At 46.2% G+C, this 25,094-nt stretch overlaps 1 protein-coding gene across 8 annotated transcripts in view; it reads right to left on the reverse strand.

Moving 5' to 3' along the window:
• The window catches only part of LOC150046688 (transmembrane and coiled-coil domain-containing protein 5B-like), a 38,666-nt gene extending 14,684 nt beyond the window's left edge, over window positions 1-23,982 (reverse strand). For 2 of the 8 annotated variants that reach the window (XR_016532631.1, XR_016532632.1), the window contains exons 1-10: window positions 23,876-23,982; window positions 22,895-23,044; window positions 22,324-22,441; window positions 21,964-22,014; window positions 21,300-21,368; window positions 20,305-20,361; window positions 19,516-19,575; window positions 19,041-19,105; window positions 16,261-16,336; window positions 15,977-16,020 (exon numbers count right to left, since the gene is read on the reverse strand). Coding sequence is in view for 4 of the 8 variants with exons in the window: in XM_090318650.1 (XP_090174776.1) it covers window positions 14,934-15,180; window positions 15,977-16,020; window positions 16,261-16,336; window positions 19,041-19,105; window positions 19,516-19,575; window positions 20,305-20,361; window positions 21,300-21,368; window positions 21,964-22,014; window positions 22,324-22,441; window positions 22,895-23,037 (930 nt within the window). In the remaining 4 variants the exon portion in view is untranslated. Of the gene's footprint in view, window positions 1-14,541; window positions 14,826-14,859; window positions 15,181-15,976; window positions 16,021-16,260; window positions 16,337-17,524; window positions 17,670-19,040; window positions 19,106-19,499; window positions 19,576-20,304; window positions 20,362-21,299; window positions 21,369-21,963; window positions 22,015-22,323; window positions 22,442-22,894; window positions 23,045-23,875 lie in introns of those variants that run through there. The other 6 variants (XM_090318651.1, XM_090318650.1, XR_016532633.1 and 3 more) reach the window with 6 other exon arrangements.
• Between the last annotated feature and the right edge of the window lie 1,112 nt (window positions 23,983-25,094).

Here is a 25,094-nt window from a genome sequence, read left to right on the forward strand (position 1 = left end):
TCATGTGCTGTATTTTATGTCTTTAAAAGTAAAATAATAATAATAATAATAACCCAACAGTATTAATTGTGGTCCCTAGGATACCAAAAGAAAGTAGAATGCAATGCAGCATGGAAAAACTTCTCAAATTTCACTTAAAACAATTTGTTCTCTAAGTCCTAATTTCCTTCTCTATACAGAAGTGCAGTGCTATTCACCTATTGTACAGGTGGGTCCTCAAAGTAGATAACCTAGGGAAGGGCTTTAAGTTCTCTGTGTTAAGCCATTTGGGCCACAGAGAGAGGGAATATACAATGTATTCTCCCTGCCTTTCAACAGAACAGACTTTGGAGAGTTTTCTCCTCACAGATCATCAACAAGTTACAGAGACTATGTACATGTTGTAATGTGAGAAAGTAGCCTTATTAGAATCACAGGGCTGAGACCACAGCGATGTACTTTCAGTCAGCTAACATAGCAAAGTAGCAAAATGCTCTTTGGAAATAGTGACAAAGATTTTATTTATTGTCTATTGAAGACTAAATACATTAAAATATAAGAGTGACCAAGCTGTAATCCTCACTGGGTGAAGGATCATTAAACACTGTGACAGCAATTATTCTAAAATACTTTCTCGACTTTAGCTCAGCGATTTCACAACATCAAAGAACAAAAGCTCTGCTCTTTAGTACTGAGAAACTGAGACCCTGGAATCTTGGGATTGGAAGAAGAGCTCTTAGGATATTCGACCACATCAGACCATTTACATGCTGTTTGAAAGGGCTCTGTGTCGCAGGCATGGTGCCTGTCATCCATCCATCTATCCACTTATTCAGTATCAGTGAACTTCATAGTAAGAAATGTCAAGGTTTAGAGGGCAAAATTACCACACTGACTGAGGAGCTCTTCCTAATAAGTGGGAAGGTTTTCATTCTCTTTGGAACATCTGACTTTTCCTCCATCCCTCTCTCTTTCCCCCTTTGTTCAAGCCTCAGGACAAGGGCACTGTCCCTGAGCTTCTTTTGCTCAAAGTTAGCAGTGTCACTTGAGCCACACCTCCACACTTCTGGCTTTTTTGGTAGTTTATTGGAGATAAGTCTCATGAACTTTCCTGTCCAGCCTGCCTTTGAACTGTGATCCTCAGATCTCAGTCTCATGAGTAACTAGGATTATAGATTTGAGCCACTAGTGTCCACATATCCTTTTCTTTCCCTTTTTCCCAGAGACCATTACAGAGAAAGCACTGGAGCCTAGATGCGTGTGAACAGATATTCATGAAGGTAAAAGTAGAGCAACCATGGCTCAAGGCCCATTTAACAACAGCACGGTCTGTTGGATGGATAGTGAATTCATGTTCTTGGTGATTCTTTCACAAAAACATGGCTTAGAGCATTCTTAATGTAATGTAGAACGTCTAGGGCAGGGCTATTAGTACCAGGATACTGATAATACCAAGAAAATTGTATTTCCTGTCTCGATTCTATTCAACCTTCCCAGCTAGCCCTCTGGCTGTATCTGCTACTAATCAATTAATGTCCAGATCCCAATGCCTAACATAAACACTGAAAGTCCTACCTACTTCCAAAGCATTTCTACTAACAGCTTGTCACTTGAAAGACCAAAGGAAAAGTATCTAATTTGAAAGATGTTAATCTTTAACAATGATCTATGGCACTTCAGAAAGAAGACATAGACATGCTGTAATAAAATAGAACACAAAACCAGTCAGGTTTGATTAAAGGAAGGGAATGAAAGAGCCATTGGTTTAGGAGCAGAAAAAACTTGCCTAGAATCCTGCTTCCTGCAGAGAATTTCAGAGGCCTTGTGAAGAGCCTAAAGGAAGACCAAAAACCTTCCAACCCCATACAAGTATTTAGGCAATGTCTAATGTCCAATGTCTAGAGCAGTTCGGAAAGTCAGACTGGGCTGAGAGCTTTTACTCCTTGACAAAGGACTTGAAATATCTAAGAGGAAATGGTCCATTTTATAGACCCAGTTTTTATGGTGACAAGGTAAGGAAGTTAGTAGCAAACTTTTACATCCTCCCACGAAAGTAATTATTATTTCACAGGACATACAGATTACTACCTTGTCAGCATTTTAGCCCAGCCCTTAAACACAGAGATGTTTCAATTCCTACACCAGGCCAGCCTGTTGATGCAAGCTCACATTGCTACACAGGAATAGAAATCCCATGGTTTAGTAGCCTTACAAGATCAAGCAAATCAGATTAATGTCTGTAACTCTGACAACGTGCAGGCTGGAACCTGCTGAGAATTAAGCTGATTTTTAAGACAGAGACTACATATAGCATATATGTAGTACAAATACATAGTACATATATAAGTACTGGTCACTGTTAAAACTGGGCTCCATCAAAAGACTATAAGTCACCTTCCAATACAAATCAACTACCAGTGGTAGACTCACTAACGTTTCACACACACAGCAGAGTTTTAGTAATGAACATTAAAGGGAATATCATCTGAAATATGTCATAGCCTGAGATGTCACGCACAAGCCTCATACAATAACCAAAAAGTAGACTTGAAAGCATGTTTCACAAGGTATGAGAAATGTTTCACTGTCTTCCATCAGTAGTGTTTACAACAGTCACATCACAGTCCGGCCTGTTCCTATACCCTTTTCTTTTTGGATATTTCCACCAATTTTATATTTGGATATAGCAGAAGACAAGAATATGAATCTTACCTTCACATACCATAACGCCTACAGAACCTCATCACTTTAGCCAAAGCACTTTGTTCAGATAGACTAACAAGTGACCAAGGCTTCCTCAATCCCAATTTTTCCCCAGGACTTTAGAGCTAAAGAAGAGAGGTTCCTTTGGATTACAGAGCTGGAAGGATGTAAGTCCAGAGCTTAAGAAGGTGCCAAGAAGACAGGGCCCATGACAGAAAAGAAAGAATAAGGAAAAGAAAAGTAGAAGTAGACACACAAGCAAAAGAGATTCTGAGAGGCAGAGACCGAAAATAAGAAAGTAACCTTAAAAGTCTTTGAAGTCAGGTTCAGTTTCCTCACTAAAATAAGCTTAATTATGTGAGCCCCAAATACAAAATTCTGCTTTGAATCCTATCTTCTAGATTTCTATCCCATACAATGTTAATATAGTTGGCAATATACTCTACATTTCGAAGTATCTTCCCAAAGCAGACAGAACTGTCTATCTCCCTTTTTGAATGAATTGAACCACAGTGATATTCAGTGGTTCTTTCTTATTTGAATCCCACTTGAATAGATATATACTATTCTTAGAAAAGAAAAATACTGTAAAATCCAGGTTAGGCTATGCTGGTCAGTTATAGTCTCTTCAGTTCCCATCAACTTTTAAAGAAAAGTTGCCTGGCTTCCCCTGGCAGGAGCAAATGCATTCACTAATTATGTAAAAAGTACATCGTACCAAGTCAATGCAGTGCACAGTCAGCAAGAAAGAAACAACCGGAGCCAGGCTAAGAGGCCTAGAAGCCTCTGGAGCCTCATGTCCAGTGTACCTCAACCAAAAGCTTGTTAAGCACCAGCAAAGGCTGATGAGACAAACACAAATAACGTGAATTATTGGTCCCTTTTAAGATGCAGTCCTATGAGGAACCTAAAAAGCACCACTCCCCAGGGAATATGTTCTCTCAGCTCTGAAAATGATGCAGTGTAGAAAGGATCTTTGTTGGCCAGGGTCTTTGTTGGCCTGTATTATTAACGGCAGTTAATACCAGGAGTTGCTATATATTATTTCATTTAATCCTACAACTTCTCCTACGAAGTATGTAACATCATCCTACAAATGACAAATTGCAGCTTAAGACGATGACTCAGCTAACAAGTGGCTGCCCCAGGATTTGAACCTATATCTGACAGATTTATGAGTAAGCCTTTATGATATACTGCCTCTCAACGTTTGGCCATTGTTTCCTTCCCACATGACAACCACTTCCTTAGTTTGTGCAGTATATCTAAGGACATTTTATTTTTCTGGTCCTGCTACTACATCCTAATACAGTCAAGTGAAAGAGTTCTGGTCATGGCAACCTGGGACACCTTTAAATACCTTTGAAACAACATCTTCCACATAGACAGTTAATTTGGTATACATTGGATTAGTAAGTCTCAGATCCAAAAGACTGTGCGTCAAAGCTCTGGAAACAGCTGGGTAATAATGGCTGCTGAAGTTACAGTGAAGTAACTATAAGATGCTACCCTGTGTAGACAACAGCAAATAAGTTCCCCCTCAGGAACTTAGATACTCTAAAGCAGTACGGCCTATAAAGACACACATCCCATGCTGCAAACACGATACCACTGGAACTACAAAGGGAGAAAAGCAGAAAGATGCACTCTGTTCAACATGGTCTCTTAAAGGTTTGGGTCCAGGTATTTTATGACTGAAACATTCATACTTCACAGGCCTCTACCAGAGGTTCTGCCTTCTGCATGTGGCTCACCAGGACTGTGTAAACGCCAACGTAAAACACCCAGAGAGTCAGAAAGCCAAAGTGTGTATGTACAGTTATTCTAAAAAGGGGGGATGGGGGCCTTGAGTTTGGCCTAGTGGTAGAGTGCTTGCCTAGCATGCACAAAGACCCGGCAGTCCTTGGTACCACACACATAGAGAAAGCTGGAAGTGGTGCTGAGGCTCAAGTGGTAGAGCTCTAGCCTTGAGAAAGCCCAAGGACAGTGCTCAGGCCCTGAGCCCAAGCTCCAGGACTGGGAAAAGTGTGTGTGTGTGTGTGGGGGGGTGTGCTCGGAGGCTTCTTTGGGCAATCTCAACTGCAAATGAGACTAGGCCCCACCACCACCGCCACACATGCTGGCTGCCCCCTGAGCGGCGGGCCCTGCACCCCCCAGTCTGAACACGGTGCCTTTCAAGTTCTGGAGCTCCTCGGATGGAAGGAGAGACAGGCGGTTCCTGGTGATGGCAGCCCGAAGATGACGATAATGATGTAAAAGGAAATCTGTGACACGAATGTCACTTAGAAATGAAGCACAAAGTAACAACCGCGAGGCTTCTAGCTGCTGCCAACACAATCCTGACACAGCTCCCGTTCTCACCCCAACTCCCCCGCCTAACGCTTCGCTGTACGCCGCCCCCCCCACGTCCGGCACAGCCCCCCAGGGCCCCCAGCCCCCCCCCCCGCCGTCCGGCATCCCCCCCCGGGCCCCCAGTCCGGCACAGCCCCCCAGCCCCCCCCCCCGCCGTCCGGCACCCCCCCCAGGGCCCCCAGCCCCCCCACCGATCCGGCACCCCCCCAGGGCCCCCCCTGATCCGGCACCCCCCCAGGACCCCCCGTCCGGCACAGCCCTCCCAGAGCCCCCAGCCCCTCCCCCGTCCGGCACCCCCTCCCAGGGCCCCCCCCCGTCCGGCACACCCCCCTCCAGGGCCCCCCAGAGACCCCTCCAGCACTCTCCTCCCCACCCCGCCTCCACCTTCGCGGTGCCAAGCTGGGATGAGATGGAGCCTGCGGACGCACCCTGCGGAGCGGGCCGCGGGGCGGCCGGGGCTGGGCGCGGGGGGCCCCCGGGGGTCCGCGGGGCGCCGGCCGCCCCCCAGCCCCCGCCCCCGCCGCACGGCCTCCAGAGCGGCGCGGCAGAACCGGAGAAGGCGACGCGGAGGGCAGACGCTGAGGCAGCCGCGGGGCCGACCTGACCGGCACCCTGACCCTGACCCTGCCGCCGCCGCCGGGGGCGGCCAAGCGGGCGGCCTGCGGTCGCGAGGTTGGACCGGAGGTCCGAAGGAGGACGGGCTCGCGTTACCTGACCAGGTGCGGCCACCTCCCCCGCTCAGGACGCCGCGCGCCAGCCTGAGGAGCGAGCCCGGCGCGGGGCCGCGGCGCCTGCCCCGCCGAGGCCCCGCCCCCGGCGCGAGGCCCCGCCCCGGCGCGAGGCCCCGCCCCCAGCACGCGCCGCTGTTTGGGGGCGGTGCGCCGCGGGTGGATTGGCAGGTCTCTTGGCCAATGAAGATGCCCAGCGGCTTCCTCAGCTGGAGGCGGCGGCCGCAGGTGCTGGGCGGCCGCGCACGGCCGGCGGACGGGACGGAGGTGGTGGGCCGGGGTCCGGGTCCCAGCCGGGGTAATGACTCGGTCCCGGCGCCACGCCGGTAATTTGCCCGTTCGCGGGCGCTGCAGACCGCGCCCTCCCGAGGTCGCGGCGGGACCCCGGCTCCCCTCGTGGGTCCAGCGGGCGCTGAGCGGCCGGGGTCCCCGCCGCCCCGCCGCGCCCCGGCTGAGGTGAGAAGCGAAGGCCGCGCGGCAGTCGACGACCCGGGGCCCGGGCGCCCACGCGGGAGGAGCGGCCTCGGGGCCTCCGCGCGCACGGCGTCGCCCCCCGGGCTCGTGGTGCGGGGCCTGGGACCCTTCCCAGGAGGAGGGCGGGGAGGGAGGCACGGCCCCAGCCCGCCTGTCCCGAGCGGGCTGACCGCCCGCAGAAGGGGCTGCTGTCGAGTGCAGAGGCGGCAGCGTCCCCGCGCGTGGTCCTGGAGACGCAGTTTGTACAAACTCTGGCTTACTCTCACATTCATTCACATCGTGTTCTCCATCTCACATCCACCCTGTGTAAACTCTTCCGCAGCAGGAAACAGGCTCCCAGAGGTCCAGCCGCCTTTACTGGAGGCGTGAGCCATCCCCCCGCGCCTCCTCTCCTCGCCTGAAAGACTACCCTGGAGAGGGACAAGTCCCACACCTGAAATGGCCTCAGAAGCTCTCCAGGAGTGAAGCAGCTCCCAAACTCAGGAGCCGAGCGAGCAAGCTCTGGGAGCTGTGGTTTTTCAGGGCTTGAGTTTTATTTTACTTGTTTAAGTTTTCTTTTGGTGGGGGGTCTTGTTGCTTGGAGACAGCCTTGCCTCGAGTCAAAGCTAGTTCCATGGCTGTCTCAGCCTTCAGAGCACTATATTACAGGTGCATACCACCACTCCCAGCCTCTAACTAGATTGTAATCTTTGTAGGAATCTCTTCAGGTACACCAGCAAAATAATACGGTATTAGTCTTAAAAATTAGTATATGATGAAAATTTTAAGTATTATTCCAACGGCTTTATTAAGAGACTCCTGAGTCCTTAGCTTTTCTTGAAAGACAAAAGCCATCCCCTTCCTAGAAGGAGTAGTGACGGAAAAGTGGAAGCCAAACTTTGAACTCAGATGTGTCCAGTAGGAAAGTTTCTCTGTCCTGTGACAATGACCTACTGCAAATGAAAGCCAAAGGTGACATAGCCAACAGCTAATGGCTTTCTCTTAAAAAGTGAAAGATACAGGTCTTTCTAACATCAAGTCCTAGCTCTTCAAGACACACTGAATTTATGAACTGTATAGTTAAATGGCAGAGACCTGCTACAGCAACTAGGAGCTGGCAATAAAGCCTAGGGAGTATGAGGAAGTAGCAACAGGAAATTCATGGAGCCAGGAGCAGGGCTAGGAAATGGGCTTCTCCCAGAGAAGGGCTGCCTCTACCACTCACAGAAACAAACCATTCTAGACAGAACCCAGGACTTCATCTCACTTCCCAGTTATGTAGCTCAGTCCAAAGCACCTTAACAACCTAGATCACTCTACTCATTTGTCCCTAAGAACAGCAAAGTTATCGAAAAGCACATGCCACAGGGCCACTGATGCTAACATTCTTTGTTCTCAGCTAAATTTGTACACTCAACTTTCCCCAAGATAGATTTGGCCTTCATTTCAGTCCTAAGACTAACTGTAGGAGAGAAAGGCCACCCACAGAAAAAAAAAATGAGCATGAAACCAATGACAGCATCCCTCTGAAATGTAGGCCACGGGGAGCCAGCCTAATCTCCAAGATGCTTCTACTTCATCTGCCCTGGGTTGGATAATCAGCTTTTCATCTGAGCAGCAGATAAATGCAACTCCCCTACTGCTGATCCATCCTAGCAGAGATACCATTATATGGATCATAGTCCCTCATCACCCACCATCTCCCTGGAATTGTCATCAAAATATTGTTCTCGCCAACATATCTAAGGAACTCAGAAAAACAAGGCATTGTGCTGAAATTTTGTCAATGAGAATTCAAGGCCTGGGAAAAGTGAGAACCTAAGAAGTGAAGATATTTGTTTGACCCAGCAGAACAATGCATTTTTGCACCTAAGGAGCTCTGAAGAGATTCAGATGCATCACCCATGTTTCCTTATCCCCAGCTCAATCCAAGGAGGATTGAAATGACAAATTACCCTATAACATTGCAATGTGTAGGTGAATGTTGTGGAGGCTGGTAAAATGTTTTCATACTGACAAGATTTTTTTAGCTTGACTACAGAAATTTTAAAAATATCTTACATGCCACCTTACATGCCATGTGGAGAAATCCCTTTCACTTAACTTCAGACATTGCATTTATTCTATCATTTTGTACAAAGAAAGCAAGAGCTTGGGTCTCAAGCTGAAGCCCTGTAATTGCTGTCTGAGAAAGCTTATATTTGACTCCACAGGCAAACATCACAGTGACTTCAGCTCTCTGACTATAAGAGTGTTGAAAAAAAGTGTGATGCAATGATCCACGTCAAGAGACATCTCCGACATCAAAGCAGGACCTGCATTCAGTGAAGTTCTACAGACTTGTCATTAGCTGGCAAGACAGGCTGGATCGGTTGCTTTGTCAGAGGGTCATTTGGGAACTATAAGGGCCACAAGGTGACATCCCTGAGAGCAGGAGAGACAGCAGCAGGTTCCCTAGCTATTGCTCTGCAGTGAGCAAGCCCATAGTGAGAACAGGGAGGAATAACTCCAATCTGGGCAGAACTTCAGACAATACCATGTATTCATGCTCCAACCCTAACAGTAGCATACAGAGGAATAGGTCACAGAGCCAAAAGCAGCAAGCTCTGTAGAGAATAACTGCAGCTTCAGAAAGTCTTTTATTTTAAATTAAAGTATCACATGATTGTTATGATTTGAAAAATACAAGAAAGCACAGAAAAAGAAAAGGTTATGATAATCCCAGTAGTTCTTTAATTGTAAATTTTTTCTTGAACTCTGCTGATACAAGGCCCTTTTGTAGGCACTGGATATGAAAAGTCAGCACTAACTGCTCTCTTTGAACCTGTGCTGCCTGTCAGGAGAAGGATTAGTGATGTAATCACACAAAAGAGACCAGAATCACTTATCACTTCCTAGCCTGAGAACCACAGGGAAAGGAATGTGGCCTCCAAACACCGAAAGGAACCTGGCCTGGCTCCCAAGAGGTATGCGTGAAGAAATGGTCTGAGGAGGCTGCCTAAAGAGATGTCCAGGAATTGAGTAGTCAAGAGAGAGCTGGAGCTCTAGCCAGGCAGAAAAAAACAATCCATGCAAAGCTCTATGGCAGGAGAGACTGAAAGCCCTAGAAAAGTCAGGGTAAGACGAAAGCAGAGCAGAAGGTGGGGCCAGGCCACACAGTTATATGTACATGTATGTATGTATGTATGTATGTATGTATGTATGTATGTTAGTTTCAGTTCATTCCAAGTAGTGTTGCCTTTTTAAATTTTAACATTAGATAAGTAAAAATTATCTCATTCTTCATTTAAAAGGACACGTATACATCAGCCTTGTTTTTCACTTGTGTCTCAGGAGACAGGACCTCTTCCCTGGTTGAAAGTTGTGTGGTCTTGTCTGTGTGACGTGAAGGCTTCTGGAACAGCCTCCCTGTTGAAATATCACTTGCACATATTCAGCCAAGGTATGTAATATTCCCTTGCTACTCATCCCCGGGGAAAGAACACATTCATGTGGAAGAGCAGCCCGTCCACTAGTGGTAGCCATTAGTCTTAGTTCCACTCAGGGCATGGGACCCAGATCGTGTGTGCCATTCCCAAGTGGCTGCATAGAAGGAAAGAGAAAAGTCTACTAAGATTTGTTGAGAACAAATAAGGAGGTCAGGTCTGGGCTTGACAGGATGTGGGTTAATCTGAAAATAAGGACGAGTTGTATCCAAGTCAGGGACCCACCCCATGAGTAGGCTTTGTGCCAGGGAGGAGGAGGACATAGTGGGAAAATGGGTGCCTTGCCACGCACCTCACTCTCTGGCTTCCTGTCCATCAGTTCTGCACACTTTAATACTGGAAAACCAGTGGGGATTGAGGGTGTGTGCCAGATGAAGAGTCTATACATACCTTGTATGCAAAAATTTCTCCTGGGGCTGAAATCACACAGTAAAGCTGGTAGATGTCTATGAGGTAGGACTGGGAGTTGTAGGAGTGAAGAAGAGAGATTTACTTGTTTTTACCCACGAGGCCACCAGTGTCCTGTGGCCTAGACCTTCCTGGGTCCCTGGTTTCCCATCTAACCCTCTCAGATATTTTAGTCACAGCCTCTGTTGTAAGTATACACAAGTCAGTGGGGTCTGTGTGAGATAATGACTTCATAAGAGAATCCACCCACAATTTATCTACCTATAAAGTTTTTATAATTATATGAAAAATATTGTGCCTATGTCTTTGGGTTCATGTTTTGGGAAGACAACCATGCGCTTTACTGGGCTTTCAAAGAACTCCATGATTCTAGAATTAGTATGGACATAAGCTACATTGTATTTTAAATGATTCAAGGGTAGAATAATTGTGAACAGTAATATTAGTAAGACTGGAATGATATTTTAGAAATAATTATTACTCCCTGCCCACCCCCACGCCTGTCCCCCCCACCTTGACAGACAGTGGTTCTCACTGGATGCAATAGGAGCAGGAAGCACTTTGGAGCAGGGTGATGCAAATGCGGAATCAGGTGGTGCTTTTCCAGCTTTCCATATTGGTTGGTCCTTGTCCTGCTCCCATCTCCAAAGCCAGCGCTTATCTCACACCACCTCTGCTTTATCCTGTGTCTCCCCCAACTCTGCTCCTTTCCTCTCTCTGTTATAATGATCCTAGGATTACAAGGCTCCCCTTTCTGGAAAATCCAGGAGAATCTCCCACTCAGAATACTTCACTACATCTGCAATGATGCCTGGGAGGTAATATTTTCACAGGCTCTGGGGCCTAGGCTGGGACGGCTGCAACCGATGGAATGGTTCTGTAAAATTCTTATTTTGAAACCCTCTTCTCAGTGTGGCAGAATTGGGAGGTGAGGCCTTTTTAAGTTGTTGCTGTAGCATGATTTCCATACTCCCCACATAATGGAAGGAGCCTATTTTGTTCTTACCAAAGTGAGGTGAATGGAAGCAAGTGTGGGCAGAAGTCAAGACTAAAGATGCCAAAGTAAATGTAGAATGAATGTAATTGGGGCCTCTTTTGTCAGGATGTTTTTTATTAGTCTAAACAAATCGTGAAATACTAAAAATTGTAACTAGGACATAGTTACCCTTCCAAGACAGTGGTCATCTTTGTGTGTGTGTGTGTGTGTGTGTGTGTGTGTGTGTGTGTGTGTTATTGTGGTTGTGTTGAACCTTTTAGTTATGTTTAGAGTTTTTCATTCTATGATGGAGTCAGATGATTACTTTTGAGATGATTTTCTCTTCCCTGTTTGTTCCTGGGTCCAGTGCCCTTACCTATCTTTAGGTGACCCTACCAATCCCAGATCTTCTGCTTATTACTCACACTAAGGTGTAAATGGCTTGTGATGCCTTAGTAAAACATGTACCTAAGACATTTAAGCTAGGAAATAATTGAGCTCCTGAGTAAAATGTAAGGCAGTAAGTGGAATGATTATGAGTTCCCTCACTCTCCTGAAACAAATAGCACAGAAAGAAGGAAAATGAGTGATGGAAAAGTAACAGATCACGGATTCAGTGTTTCTGCTAACTGATGGCTGACATTGCAATTGACTATGACATCTGTGTCTTCATTCCCTATGACCATGAAAGATGGAGCTGAGCCTGAATGATGGACTCCCTGGGTGAGCTGAGCCTGTTTGAGCCTGTCAGCTACTGCTGATGACCAACTACATATTTCAGGCAGTTCACCCAACTATGAAGTGGAGGCCTTGTGGAGCAAGCTGATACAATTTTTGCAATACAACAGATGATCAATTATTGTAAAGGGAACTGTGAGCTCCCATGAAGCCAGAGTTTATACCTCAGAGAAGCTTTCGAGTTATCTCTAACTTGATATTGTAACTGGGTCTACTTGAGAGCATTACCTGCTAATTATTCAGTTGTTCCTATCCCCCCCCCTAACTGCCACTCCCTCTCCCTACCTCTGCAGTGGTGGAAGTGAGACATATAATAGGCACCCTGGAAACATTGCTGAACAAAGCCTGTCAGATCAACTCAATCCATTCGTAAGAAATATCATTATTCCAAAGACAGTAAGACTGAGACTTCCCACAAGGAAGAGGTAGGACATACTCCCAGTCTCCCGGAGAGATCCCCCAGGAAACAGCTGAGACTGCCTGGTGAGTCTGGAAGACCTGCATAAGGTAACTGAGTCACCCCAGGGTCTGGATGGACTGGGGCATACAATCAAGAATGGAAGACCTAGAATTCTCCCAGAAACCAACAAGAATGGTCTAAGGCTTATATAATCTCAGACTGATAACAGAAGAACCAGGGCCAGGCCCAACTCAGCTCCTTGTTTACTGCTTTTTCTTTTTTTCCTCAAGATAACAGTAGGGATTGAAAAAAAAGGTAGAAATGCAATTTGTTAACATTTTAATGTGTGTGGAAGGAGAATGAAGGTATAGACCACCTTACAGGGCCCTGAGTATAACACTGATAGATACGAGTACTGTTTCACCTCATCTCCTCTGTCAAGGAAACTGATCTTCATCTCGATACGGGAACAGTCCAGAATTGTCAGCAGGTAATTAAGTTTTAAGAGAGGCTAGAAGACAGAGTACCTAATCAATTTAATTAACTCAAAGAACTTCCTCTCCAGAGTACTCTGAGACCTTGCAGTTGCAACTGCTTCCTTGGGGAGAACACTATTAACTTCTTTAGAGGAAGGATAGCCAGCTATTCAGGTCAACAAAAATTGCAGGGCCTAAGGAGATTTCACGCTAAAAGCCACCAGAAGTGCCTCTGCACCCACCATTCTATTTGATTCTATAAGTGCTGTGGGTCACTAAGGATAGACCTGAACATTTTTTAATAGAGCTAAAGACTTTGAAATAGAAAAAAAAAAGGAAGCATCAAAAATAGTGGAACATTCCATGTTGCACATTGTTTAATCTGTATAAATACAAAACACAAGGGTCTGGGAGTAGGGTCTAGTGGTAGAGTGCTTGTTTAGTGTGCGTGAAGCCCTGGGTTCAATTCCTTGGTACCAAATTCACAGAAAAAGCCGGAAGTGGTGCTGTGGCTCAAGCGGTAGAGCACTACCCTTGAGAAGGCTCAAAGACAGTGCTCAGGCCCTAATTCCAAGCCCCAGGACTGGCAAAAACAAAGAAAAACAAAAAAACACACAGGAGAAATGGATTAGGGTATATGTTGGAAGGGAGCATGTTGGAAGGGTGCATGGCACAGTGGTGGCTTAGTATGTGCCAGGCCCCAGGATTGATTCTGAGCACCATAAAACAAAACTACCCTTTTCTAAGCCTCATAATAGTTCATATTCAAAGAACTGGGAATCTTGGTGGATTTCTTTGTGATGCCTCTGCTTGAATAGCCAGTGGAACCTTAGAGGCTATTAAAAGACATAGGACTTCCAGACTCTGCCCTCAGACATCACTGCAGCATTCTGTTCAGCTGCATGGGTGCCCAGGGAAGGCTAAGACCCTACACAACCTAGACGCTATGTCTTGTGAGCTAGAAGGACTTTGGAAGTTCATTCTGGATCAGAGAAAGCTGTGTGCATTTTCAGCAACTAAAGCATGAAGGCCTTTATTTTACCATGCCACGTTATAGCACAGAGCTAACATTAGATGAAGACAAAGTTGTTTTTTGGTGGGACACTTCCCGTTTTCTAGAGGTTAATTGGAGATAAGGGTCTCAGGTCCTTTTGTACCTGGGCTGGCTTTGGACCTTGATCCTCAGATCTCAGCTTCCTGAGTAGCTAGGATTAGAGGCATGAGCCACCACGCCCAGCCCCTTATAACCATGTTTATTGCAGCAATATTCACAGTCAGCCTAGGTGCCCAACAGTCAATAAATGGATAAAGAAAATAAGTAGTATATAGACAATGGAATTGTATGCAGCCAGAAAAAAATGAAATTTTATCACTTGCAGGAATATAGAATTGGAAATGATCATGTTGAGATAAACTAAGCTCAGAAAAACAACTATTGTATATTTTCCTACATATGTGGAATCTAGGTCTAAAATATCTGAATAAGGTGACTTGATTGTAGATGCAGAATGTTTTGGGAAGAGTGGCTTGATATGGAGGATGCACCTGATCAAAGTATATTTATGCATGTGTAGAATGTCACAATGAAACCCCTCTGTAAAATCAGCCTAAGCGCATACATTTTTCTTTAACTAGGAACCAGACAATGGAAGTCCTTACGGACTGTCATCATCTTGTCTCAAACAGAACATGGCAGAACTTTTAAGTATTTTGTAAGGCCCCAGGACTCACAGACCAACACAGTGGGCTCTGGTCAGACTATTCTTTATTTGAAAGAGATTGAGCAAGGAAAGACTGAAAAGTTCAGATGCCAAGGAGCAGCTCTCAATCCAGGGCTCTGCCTTCTTCCTGCCCCTTGCCTCAAGCAGGGTCATAGCTGTGGCCTGTCTCTTCAGATGAAGTGTTAAGCACCCCCACTGCACCCCAGACTAGTGTGGCAGAACGTCTTCCACCTCCAGAGTAAGGAAGGGAAGTAAGATGTCCCTCAGCCTCTTCAGACTGCGCCTGCTCATCACCATGGGCAGGGCATCAGTGAGAAAATCCGGATTTATGTTCTGCAGGTGGAAAACCACATAGCCCAGCAGCCTAATGGAGATCAAGATCACGAAGACAAGACACTGGAACTGCCTGCAGAGAGACACTTATCAGCACCTTGGGGAAAGGACTATCCAAGGGTCAAGCAATGGCGGTGAGCCCCAACACTCAAATGGTGAGTTGCTTGCCTCAGGTGAAACCTTAGGAAAAGGGGACGGGCCTACAGAAGGTGAAGGGGCCGGTGAGCCCTAGAAAGAGTGATGTGGTAGTGAGGAACTGAGCCCAGCCCTCCTGACTTCTGTGTTCTCCAACAGAATAGATGTCCATTTGGAAAAGCTGGAGGTTCAAGTAAGGGAACTTTCTGGGTGTGAGGCAGGACTTCCGGTGGTTATCACTTTTATCCCAATAATGGTGGCCTTTTTCAGGTCTTCCATAACAACAAGCATTTCTGAAATGTGAAATGAGATTTAGCCATCTCTGGTATCAACATGAGTGCAAAGTCCTGACTGGCTATTTCTAAGCATCAAGTGCTCAAAGAAACCAAGTCGAACAATAGAATGTGTTTACTCATGTGCATCCAGAAAAAGAAAATCTACCCTAGCAACTGGTCTAAGAAACAACATAAGTTTTTGCGAAAGTTCTACATAATCACTTCAGGATCAGTCTTCTCATTTGACAAATTAACAGAACTCAAATGATTTCTTTTTCTAAAATTACCCAGTCTGCATAAAAGAACCCATAATAACCATGTGCCCTATACTCTCTTTCTGAGAAGCTACCAGGCTAAGGGTCTGAAATCACTATAATGAAGGATTGTGAGACTGGAAATTGCGTGGTGGCTCATGCCTATAATTGTAGCTACTCTGGTGACTGAGATCTGAGGATCACGGTTCAAAGCCCAGACAGAAACTCCATGAGACTCTGATCTCCACCAGAAGTAAAGCTGTGGTGTGAGCGTTAGAGTGCAAAACTATTAAGGGACAGTGCCCAGGCATGTGCATGCATGCATGCATGCATGCGCATGCGCACACACACACACATACACACACACACACACACACACACACACACGTGTGCGTGCATACACAAAATAAAAACTGCAACCCATCAACTTCCACCCTAGACTTCACAGAAGTAGCAACTAATTGCTCCACTATGTAACTGTGTAACTCTAGTGTAGTTCTGGTGTCCCTATGACCTTGGCCCGTGTTAGGTCACCTGCAGAGCGAGAGCATGACACTTACCTGCACCAAAAGATTTTCTGCTGTTTCTTAATGATAGCTCTTTCCTGTGGGAAGAAATAAAAGCTGATGCTCACTCTCCAGGCTCTGACAGAGAGGCAGTACAGCAGGGAGGTTGAGAGGAGGATCAGGCTGCCTGGGTTTGAGGTGTGGCTTAGCCTTTTCCTGCCTGCCATAGTTTGGAGCAACCCAGGATCCTAACCCAGGATTATTATAAAGAAGGGTGGCAGAGAGAAGCCAGGAGGAGAAGGGATTGAGGAAAACACATTTGGACAGAGGAGTCTTACCATGTTACTTTGGATGGTTTCCACTAGAATTGACCCAGGTTTCACTATTTGGGAAGAGTTATTTTGGGCTTTGGACCTGGTAGAAAAGATCAGAGCCAAGAATTAGTAACTCGGCCTGAGAAGCTGAGGAAACATCCTTGGTTACGTGGTGATACTAGAGGGTTGAGCTCAGGGTTGGACTTACTAGGCAGCTGCTTTATCACTCAAGCACTTTCCCAGTGCTTTTGTTGCTTTAGTTATTTTCAAGTAGGCTTTCGCATATGCCCTGATGGGCTGGACCACAATCTACCTGTTTATGCTTCCCATGTAGCTAGAATGGTAAGCACATGCCACCATACCCAGCCCAGTTATCCCTGGATTTATTTCTAGGATCATTCAGACTTCCACTACCTGAGTACCTGGGATTGTAGACTTTAGCTACTGACACCCAGATTAAAAAAAACAAAACGCAAAAAACGAAAAACAAGATTTTACTGTGTAGCCCAGGATAGCCTCAAACTTCCTGACCTTCCTGCTTCAGCTTCCTGTGCAGTATGGGCATGTATCACCATGCATGGCCGAAAGGTGGGTGCCTAGGATTTATTTCTTAAATTCCTGGTAACATTCACCATGATTGACATCAAAATTCATAATTGCTCAGCATATAGAGAACTAGAAAGATGTTGTCATTCTTACGAAAAAGACAATCTACCCAAGTCCCTGGCTGACTTTAAAATCACAGGTGCTCAGAGCAGTCAGTGAGCAGCCCAGCTAAGGACCTAAGGCACGATCTGACTCTCGACTGCCTCCAGGACACTGACTTTATGCTGAATCTAACATCAGGTACAGATTTTGGAACTCCCTGAACAGGTTTTCTACTTTCTTTTTTGCCAGTCCTGGGCTTTGAACTCAGGGCCTGAGCACTGTCCTTGGGCTTTCTCAAGGCTAGAGCTCTACCACCTGAGCCACAGCTCCATTTCTGGTGTTTTCTATGTATATGTGGTACTGAGGAGTCGAACCCAGGTCTTTGTGCATGCTAGGCAAGCACTCTACCTCTAGGCCAAACTCCCAGCCAGGTTTTCTATTTCTTTCTAGCAGCTTTGGCTTCCCTGAATTCTTGTTTATATTTCTAGTTCTCTTGGTGTGCTAGCTTCCCTGGGTAAACCATCCCTGCCCAGCAGCTATAAAACCCAGGCGAGAACCCTTTCTTAAGTGTTTGCTCCAGAATCTGCCTGTTTGTTCTCCTTTGTTGAGTTTGGAGATGATTCCTTCCAGAGAGCCATACCTAGTAAAAGTATATCCAGCATTCCCATGAACTTTCTTTTTATAATCATCAAGTAAGGGAGAGAGAGAAGCAGCATAGCCTCTTGGTTCTTTCATGACAAAGCACTCTCTGCCAGGCTAGCCCACTTCCAAAAGCAACTGGACACCTGGAAAAAACAGATAGCCATGTTCTGACTGCACTGAGGAAGGAGTCAGAAGCGCCAAAGGGCTACAAAGGGCTTCTTGGGTGGAGCGAAACCTATGAGACAGGTTCCTAATGCAGGCAAGGCAGCCCTCTGAGGACTTGGGCAGTTTCTGGACTTGAGGCTCTAAGCTGGAAATGGCCGCACCACTGGCTGGGGAGATAGAGGATGGAGTTCACAGTACCAGAGCAACTGAGGCTTAGGAGAAAAATTGAAGGGCAGAAGGGGCTACACAGAAGTGAGCGCAAAGTGTCTCTGTGGCAGCACTCCTCTCCTACAGAAAGATGTCCAGAAAACAGAGGTGCCTAAAGAGTTGAGCAGAAGCTGAGCCTGGTGGTTCATCCATATAATCCCAGCTATTCAGGAGACAGAAATCAAGAGGCTCGTGATTCCAGTCAGCCTGTGCATAAAGTTCCCAAGACCTATCTGCACACAAAAAAGCTGGGCATGTTGGCACGCATCTGTCACCCTGGGCCTGCCCAGGCAAAAAGCAAGACACCACTGGAAAAGCAATGGAAACCAAAAGGGCAGGGCTCAAATGAGAATATTTGCCTGGAAAGTGCAGAGCTCTTAGTTCATATCTCAGTCCTACCAAGAACAGAATGGAACAGAGACCAGAGGAGTAAGGCCCTGCTGTGTGAGAAAGACTGCCGCTCAGGGCCTATCAACTATGGACAGAAGACACACGACCATCTCGACAGACCCACACAAAGTAAACCGACAGAAACTTTAAATAGAGGAGTGTAGATCTGGTAGAAGATGTGCTCAAGAGAGAGACACGCCAGGTCTGTTTCTTGTAACATTCCAGCACGTGACCCTATGTGCAGTAATGTGTGTCTACCTCGTCCCTGTTACACAGTCATGGATCGTGTATCAAGTGAGAAACAAAAACAAAATTTGGAAAGGCAGGCCGCAACTCTCCTTCAAAGATTAAATTCCAATACGTGAATCTAGCAAAGCTAATGGATAAAATTCAGTGTACAGATATGCAAGTCTGTAGATCTAGAGTGTAATTAGAATGGCATGCATCTCTGGCTGGTCTGGGGGTTTCAGCACATCTTAGAGGAGGGGACAGCATGGATGGAGAGACCTATCCGGTGTCCTTTTCACAATGACTTTCTTCTGTGAATGTAGCTTGAGTCTATTTGGGGGAATTTGAGTCCACTAAGAATGAAGGAAAAAAAAAACATTAAAAAGAGACACAAGCCACTGAGGCTAGCAAGAGAAAAACTTGGATCCGGGTGAGTTTTCAGCCTGAAACGTGGTGTAGGGGCAGCCGAGGACACCCCCATCCCACCCCGCCAGGCCTCCAGGAGGGTGCTTCCCCAAACTTACATTTCTTTCTCCAGCAGTAGCACACCCCTTTCCTTTTCCATCTGCCTCAGAATTTCCTGATATTTCTTCCCAAGGGAGGAGGAGGAAGATGTCATAAACAATAATTTCAGTATTTTACTAATTTCTAAGCATCCAAGTGCTACATGCACAGGTAGGCCAGGGGTTGGGGGCTGTTCTCAGAAAGAGTTGTGAGAGCCTAAGGAAGAGGGTAGATACAAAGGAGCAGAAGGAGCCTTAGGCCTGCTAGTACTCAAGCCCCAGCTCCAACAGACTCCAGATGTGTCCCCCAGAACATGTTACCGACTCCTCTGAGCCTCGCTGAGTAACTGGAAAGACTGTCTTGGACACTATCTACTCTGTCATCCGTGCTGTTGATATGAGGCAGGGGTCAGGCTCTGGGAAGTCATGGATCCCCTGACCGAGGGGTGAGGGTGGGGGAGGTTCTCTCATCTGACTTACCCCAGAAGCACTGTACCTTTATGTAGTGGGTCTGATCCTCACAGAGCTGAAACATAGATTGGTAGTCACTCTCTAGCTAGAAAGAAAAGGAAATTAACGAACCTCAGGAGTTAAGTCAGAGCTAAGCCAGGCTGTTCCTGGAACATACCCGGCACACTGGACATTTGGCTGGTTACCTAGCAACCATGTGCTGAAGGAGAAACAGCCACCACAGGCAATGATGTCATTCATTCAGGGCCTAACTGTGAGCAAAGAAAACCTTATATACAGGCCCTGCTGTGTCCCTCCGAGGAATGCCAAGGGATATTATAGACAGAGGTTCTGTATAGGGTTGGGACAAGATGGTTAAGAAATGGAAGCACTTGTCTTTTTCTGGTAGTCCTTGGTTTTGACTCAGAGCCTCGTGCTTGTTAGGCCCTTCCGGCCCTTTACTTTTGGGATAGGATCCTATACATTTGCCCAGGCTCACCAGCTAGGACGGGAATCCTACCCATTCCTCGGGTAGGCACTATGCACCGTTCGTTGTTTGAACGGTCTTTCTTTTTTGCTTCAGGTGGACTCGAGCTACAGTCCTCATTATCTCTGCCATTCAGGCGAGGTAGCTAGAATCACAGACATGTGAGCCCCATGTCACGCCCAGACCAGTTGTTCCAATAGATGTTTCTTATTCTTCACCAGTGTTTGAATCAAACATTCATTTGTCAGGTAATTTTGCTCCCCCTCACATGTCTCAAAGTGGTTCTGGTTTTAGACTCTGGGGTTCTTCCTATTTATAACCCAGCTACACCCTTGGCTGAAAGACTACCTTGACCATTTCCTTCTCTTGCTGTGTGCAGGATTCTGTGGACTTTTGTAGTCGTACCTGGGGAAGATGTGTTAGCAGAAAGTTAATAACATTCTCTGTGCAAAGCAAAATATGTCCTAGCCATCCTCCCCAAACCAATAGAAACCAGGATGACAACAGTAGTCTTGTGTTGAGGAACGCATAAACCTAGTCTTGTGTGGACACAATTACCACCTGCAGTTCACAGCCCAGACACAAAACCAGGGACGTAAACGGCATGGCTTCATTAATCTCGGAGTGTAAACCTCAGTACCCCGACTGACCAGTGAGCCAATCTCCATTCCTCAGCAGTCTTTTTCTGTTATTCATTCTGCAGAACATGACATGCCCTCCAAATCACACATGGACAAAAAGAGACCTCACTTCTCTTTTAGAGTCAAGCATGGGAACAGGGGCTTGGCCAGACTGCCACACCTACTGTATAACCTACACGTGCAGAGTTTTGCTCCTGCTGGACTCCATTTTATTTATTTAACCTATATTTTGGGCATCTTCTCTCTGCCAGTCTGTTTTACACACTGAAGTGTAAATAACATAGATTCAAAATTTCATGCTCTCCATTGCTTTACCATCTACTAGAGGAAAACAGTTTAACAAAACTTGCTTGACCTGCAAGCCAAGATTGGAGATCTTGGGAATAAGCTTATATAATGGTAGGTGTTCCTATCTTCTTTCCACCAAAATATCTGTATTTGTGCATCCTCCTTTAGAGCACAGACTTGTGGAGGGAAGACCTCGTGTTTCCTCCTCTGATACACCTCCATGCACCTGGTGGCCTTGCAGACATCTCTGCTGTTCTCTAGAGAGATCTGTGGTGTCGGGATGTCTGCTGGCCGTGGAATGAGGTAGAGGGAACAGAGTCACCTCTGATACACTCGCCTGGGAGAACCTCAAGAGCAAGTCTAGAAGCCAGAACGCAAATCCCAGAAAATCCTCAGGCTTGCTGTTTTACTCACCTTCAGTTCTACTACACTCTGCTTCAGAGCTCCCTTACAGAGGACAGCATTCTTAAATCTCTTTGAGTCCTGAAACACCATTGTCAAAAATATGAATTTAGAATGAGATACAAACATAAAGGCCTGGGACAGTGACAGCCTCAAGGGCACAGGCCACAGAGCCACAGCCCACTTCTACTCTTCGATTCTCAGGTCCTGGTGTCAGCAAGATGGGAAACAGTCTCCTGTACCTGCCCAAGCGTCTTGGCCCCGTGCTAGCTGGACATCCCTTTCTGTTCCCCAGGCCAGGAAAACAGCCCATGAGCACAAAGGAGGATGAGAGACCGAGTTGAGTGTGTGGGAAGGGGAACAAATCTTTTCTGCCTTTGTGATCCTTTACTCCTCTTGCCATCCCCCATAATTTCCTCACAACAGGCTCCGTTTAGTGTCTGTCAGAGGATTCCGAAGGCAAGAGGGAAGTGAGCACACAGATCTTTCTGGTTGTCCCTTGTCGCCTTCATGACTGGAGAGTTCAGGAAACGCTGTTGAGCCCATTTCAAGGTTTGGCTTTGTGTCTCAGTATCCCCAGGTCTCCCTTGCATGCTCCAGACCCCTTCCCCAGGCTTTCTCCTGTGAAGATAATGTACTAGGGATCCAGGGAATTCAAGACCTATGCTCCCCTTACCTTCTTCTGAAGTTCCCCCAAATTCCTGGCTAGGATCTTGTTCTTTTTGTCCTGTGAGGAGGAGGAAGTAAAGGGGCAAATGTGATCAGTTATACATACATGTATAACGCACATACACACACACACACACACACACACACACACACACACACACACACACACACACACCCATGGTCTATGGAGATAATTCTTAAAGACTGTGGTACCAGGCAGAGCCCAAGCCCAGCCCCAGGCTGAGCTTCTTCCTCTGGTCATGCCCCCAAACAGCTGTGAATTCTCTACAGACACATAGACAAGTGTGCACAGATGGTCCCCCAGGAAAGTGAAAGCCCAGATTTCTGCTTCTGGAAGGTTCTTTACCAGCTTGGCAATTTCTAGTTCCAGGCCCCTCAGGGTATCCTCCTTGTCAGACAGGATCTGTTCCATCTCTTCCTTCTCTTTGGTTCTTCTTACAGACAGGGTGATATCTCTTTCCAGACTGAAAAACAATGTCACCTGGGTTTTGCTCAGTGATGAGGCTGCTAGGGCCCTGGCTTTAAAAGGCTACTTCCTGGGGGCCGGGAGTTTGGCATGCACAAAGACCAGGGTTCAATTCCTCAGTACCACATACATAGAAAAAAGCTGGAAGTGGTCCTGAGGCTCAAATGGTAGAGCTCTAGCCTTGAGAAAGTCCAAGGACAGTGCTCTGGCCCTGAGCTCAAGCCCAGGACTGGCAAAAAAAAGGGCTACTTCCTAAGGAGGTGAGTGACTTAGTGCAACAGCAATAACATGTCAACTGAATGTGGCAACTTATTGCAAAGCAGTGTAGGTAAAGCCTTTGACAGCAGCACAGCCCAAGTTTCAGGATTTAAATCACATTCGAGATTTGTCATCCAGGAAGTAAGCCCCCATTTTCTATTCCCAAGAGGCATTGAGGTGAGGTTTTCCCAACCTTTCAATGGTTTCTTCTTTCTCTTGAATTTTTCTAAGAAGAATCTGATTTGCCTCATCTAGTCTCTGCAGGTCATTTTCAAGGTCTGAGTTTAGGTAGTCAAGGTTCTGTTTTGTGATCACTAAGTTTGGTATCTCCATCATCTTGTACCTACAGGAAAACTGATTTCATTACTAAGCCAGGGACAGGATAACTCATTCACCCACCACCTGTCATTGATGGGCCTGGCCAGTTCTACTTCATTTTCCAGGATCAACTGATTTCCACTGTGTTTTGTGCTAAATAACTTCATTTTATTTACATTTTATTAAAAATTGCATTTTTTTTTGGTTGTGGGGCTTGAACTCTGGTCCTGGGTGTTGTCCCTGAGCTCTTCAGCTCAAGGCTACCGCCCAACCCCTTGAGCCACTGTGCCACTTCCAGTTTTCTGGTGATTAATTGGAGATAAGAGTCTGGGACTTTAGTGCCAAGGCTGGCTTTGAACCTCAATCCTTAGATCGCAGCCTTCTGAGTAGCTAGGATTACAGATATGAGCCATCATGCCCGGTTATATTTTAATTTTAAATGTTATGATCAAAACTTACGAAAATGCAAATCTTTTAGGAAGTAAAGGAAATACTTTACGTGAATAATTATAATGAGAAGCGCTCATGGCAGATCGTTTGACAGAGAGGGAGAACTGTGCAATGTGAAGATATGTTCTTCATCCGTGGCTCTCCACCAGAAATACCTACCTCCCTGGGATGTCTGACAGAGATGTTCTAACTACACCCCTACTGACTGTGGATCAGCCCCTGGGGACGTGAGCCTCTGCTGAGAATCAGTGCAATGCACTCTGTACTGCTATAAGAGTGTACTAATGCAGCTGTACAGGTGGGAGCCTCTCCAGTGTGGTAGGAGGAGGAAAGGGCAAAGAACAGCTCTTCTAGGTAACATCTTCTAGGTGGCATCTAAGGCTGGGAGGGTCCCCTCTGAGCTCACCTTTCTTTTCCCAACTGAGATTTCTTCTGTTCTCAACAGAGATTTCCAGTTGAATGCCAGCACTTTCAGAAAAGGCCTAGCCTTGTTGATTGAGTTCTCCACATGAAGCAGGACCTGTCCTTGCTGTCTGGGTGGGGCAGCATGTCATAGTGGGCAAAGATGGGTGGGTCAAACAATGCCCCTCACTTCTGCAGCAGAATAGAAGGGGATTTTCAGGAGCATTGGGGTATCTTCTGAAACAGCACTGTCATCTGCCGAACAAGTTTCTAGGCACAACTCAACAATCTCTTCTTCTGCAGCATCTTCAGCTCTCTGAAGATCCCACATCCCAGTTCTCTGGGCTTTGCTGGACTTGTGGTGATTCTCATTTTTCTTCCACGATCTCTGTGTGGCGTGTTTACAAATTTCTGCCACAAACCCAGACCATACATCATTAATCAGGACAATCAAGAGCTCTGTGATAGGAAAGTCAGAGAACAGTCCAGAAAGACTCCAAAAGAGTCTTATTCATGAGCAAGCGAGTCCTCATTCATGTCATGTTCAATTCTTAGAGCTACAAAACAAAAAATGCTTTTATTTTCCCTGGACTGGTACTGTAGGTCATTGGGAAAGGATTCAGTGGCTCATAAATGAAGGAATATGTGTTGGTATAGCAGTAAAGAGAAAAAATATGAACCTGTCTTCCTTTTTAAAAAAATGGGCATATGTTTCTAGTCTACCACTACTAACCTAGTGGTAGAGTGCTTGCCTTGCATGCATGAAGACCCAGGTTCGATTCCTCAGTACCACATACATAGAAAAAAGCCAGAAGTGGTGCTGAGGCTCAAGTGGTAGAGCTCTAGCCTTGAGAAAGTCTAAGGACAGTGCTTAGGCCCTGAACTCAAGCCCAGGACTGGGAAAAACAAAAATAAAACTTAGAAAAGGAGAAAGGAGAAAAGGGACTATGGGAAAGAGGTGTGGGGATGACATAGTGGGTGGATCTGGAAGTTAGGTGATGTGCAGGAAAGATATAATGTCAAGAAAGGAACCAAAGGGTTTTTTAGGTCCCCAGGTAGGATCTCCCTTCATGTTTAAGGTTTGGAATTGTTTTATGGTGCAGAGGAGGAGAGGAAGAATGAATTATTCTGCCTTGAACTGATACCCACAAATGCAGAAAGAGGACGGTCATGATTTGGCACTCGTGGAAGTTTCCCCAGTAGTGTGGAATCTAACACATACA

This window comes from Megascapheus bottae, chromosome 25 (genome assembly GCF_031878675.1).
Source record: "Megascapheus bottae isolate mThoBot1 chromosome 25, mThoBot2.hap1, whole genome shotgun sequence".
Taxonomy (NCBI): Eukaryota; Metazoa; Chordata; class Mammalia; order Rodentia; family Geomyidae; genus Megascapheus; species Megascapheus bottae.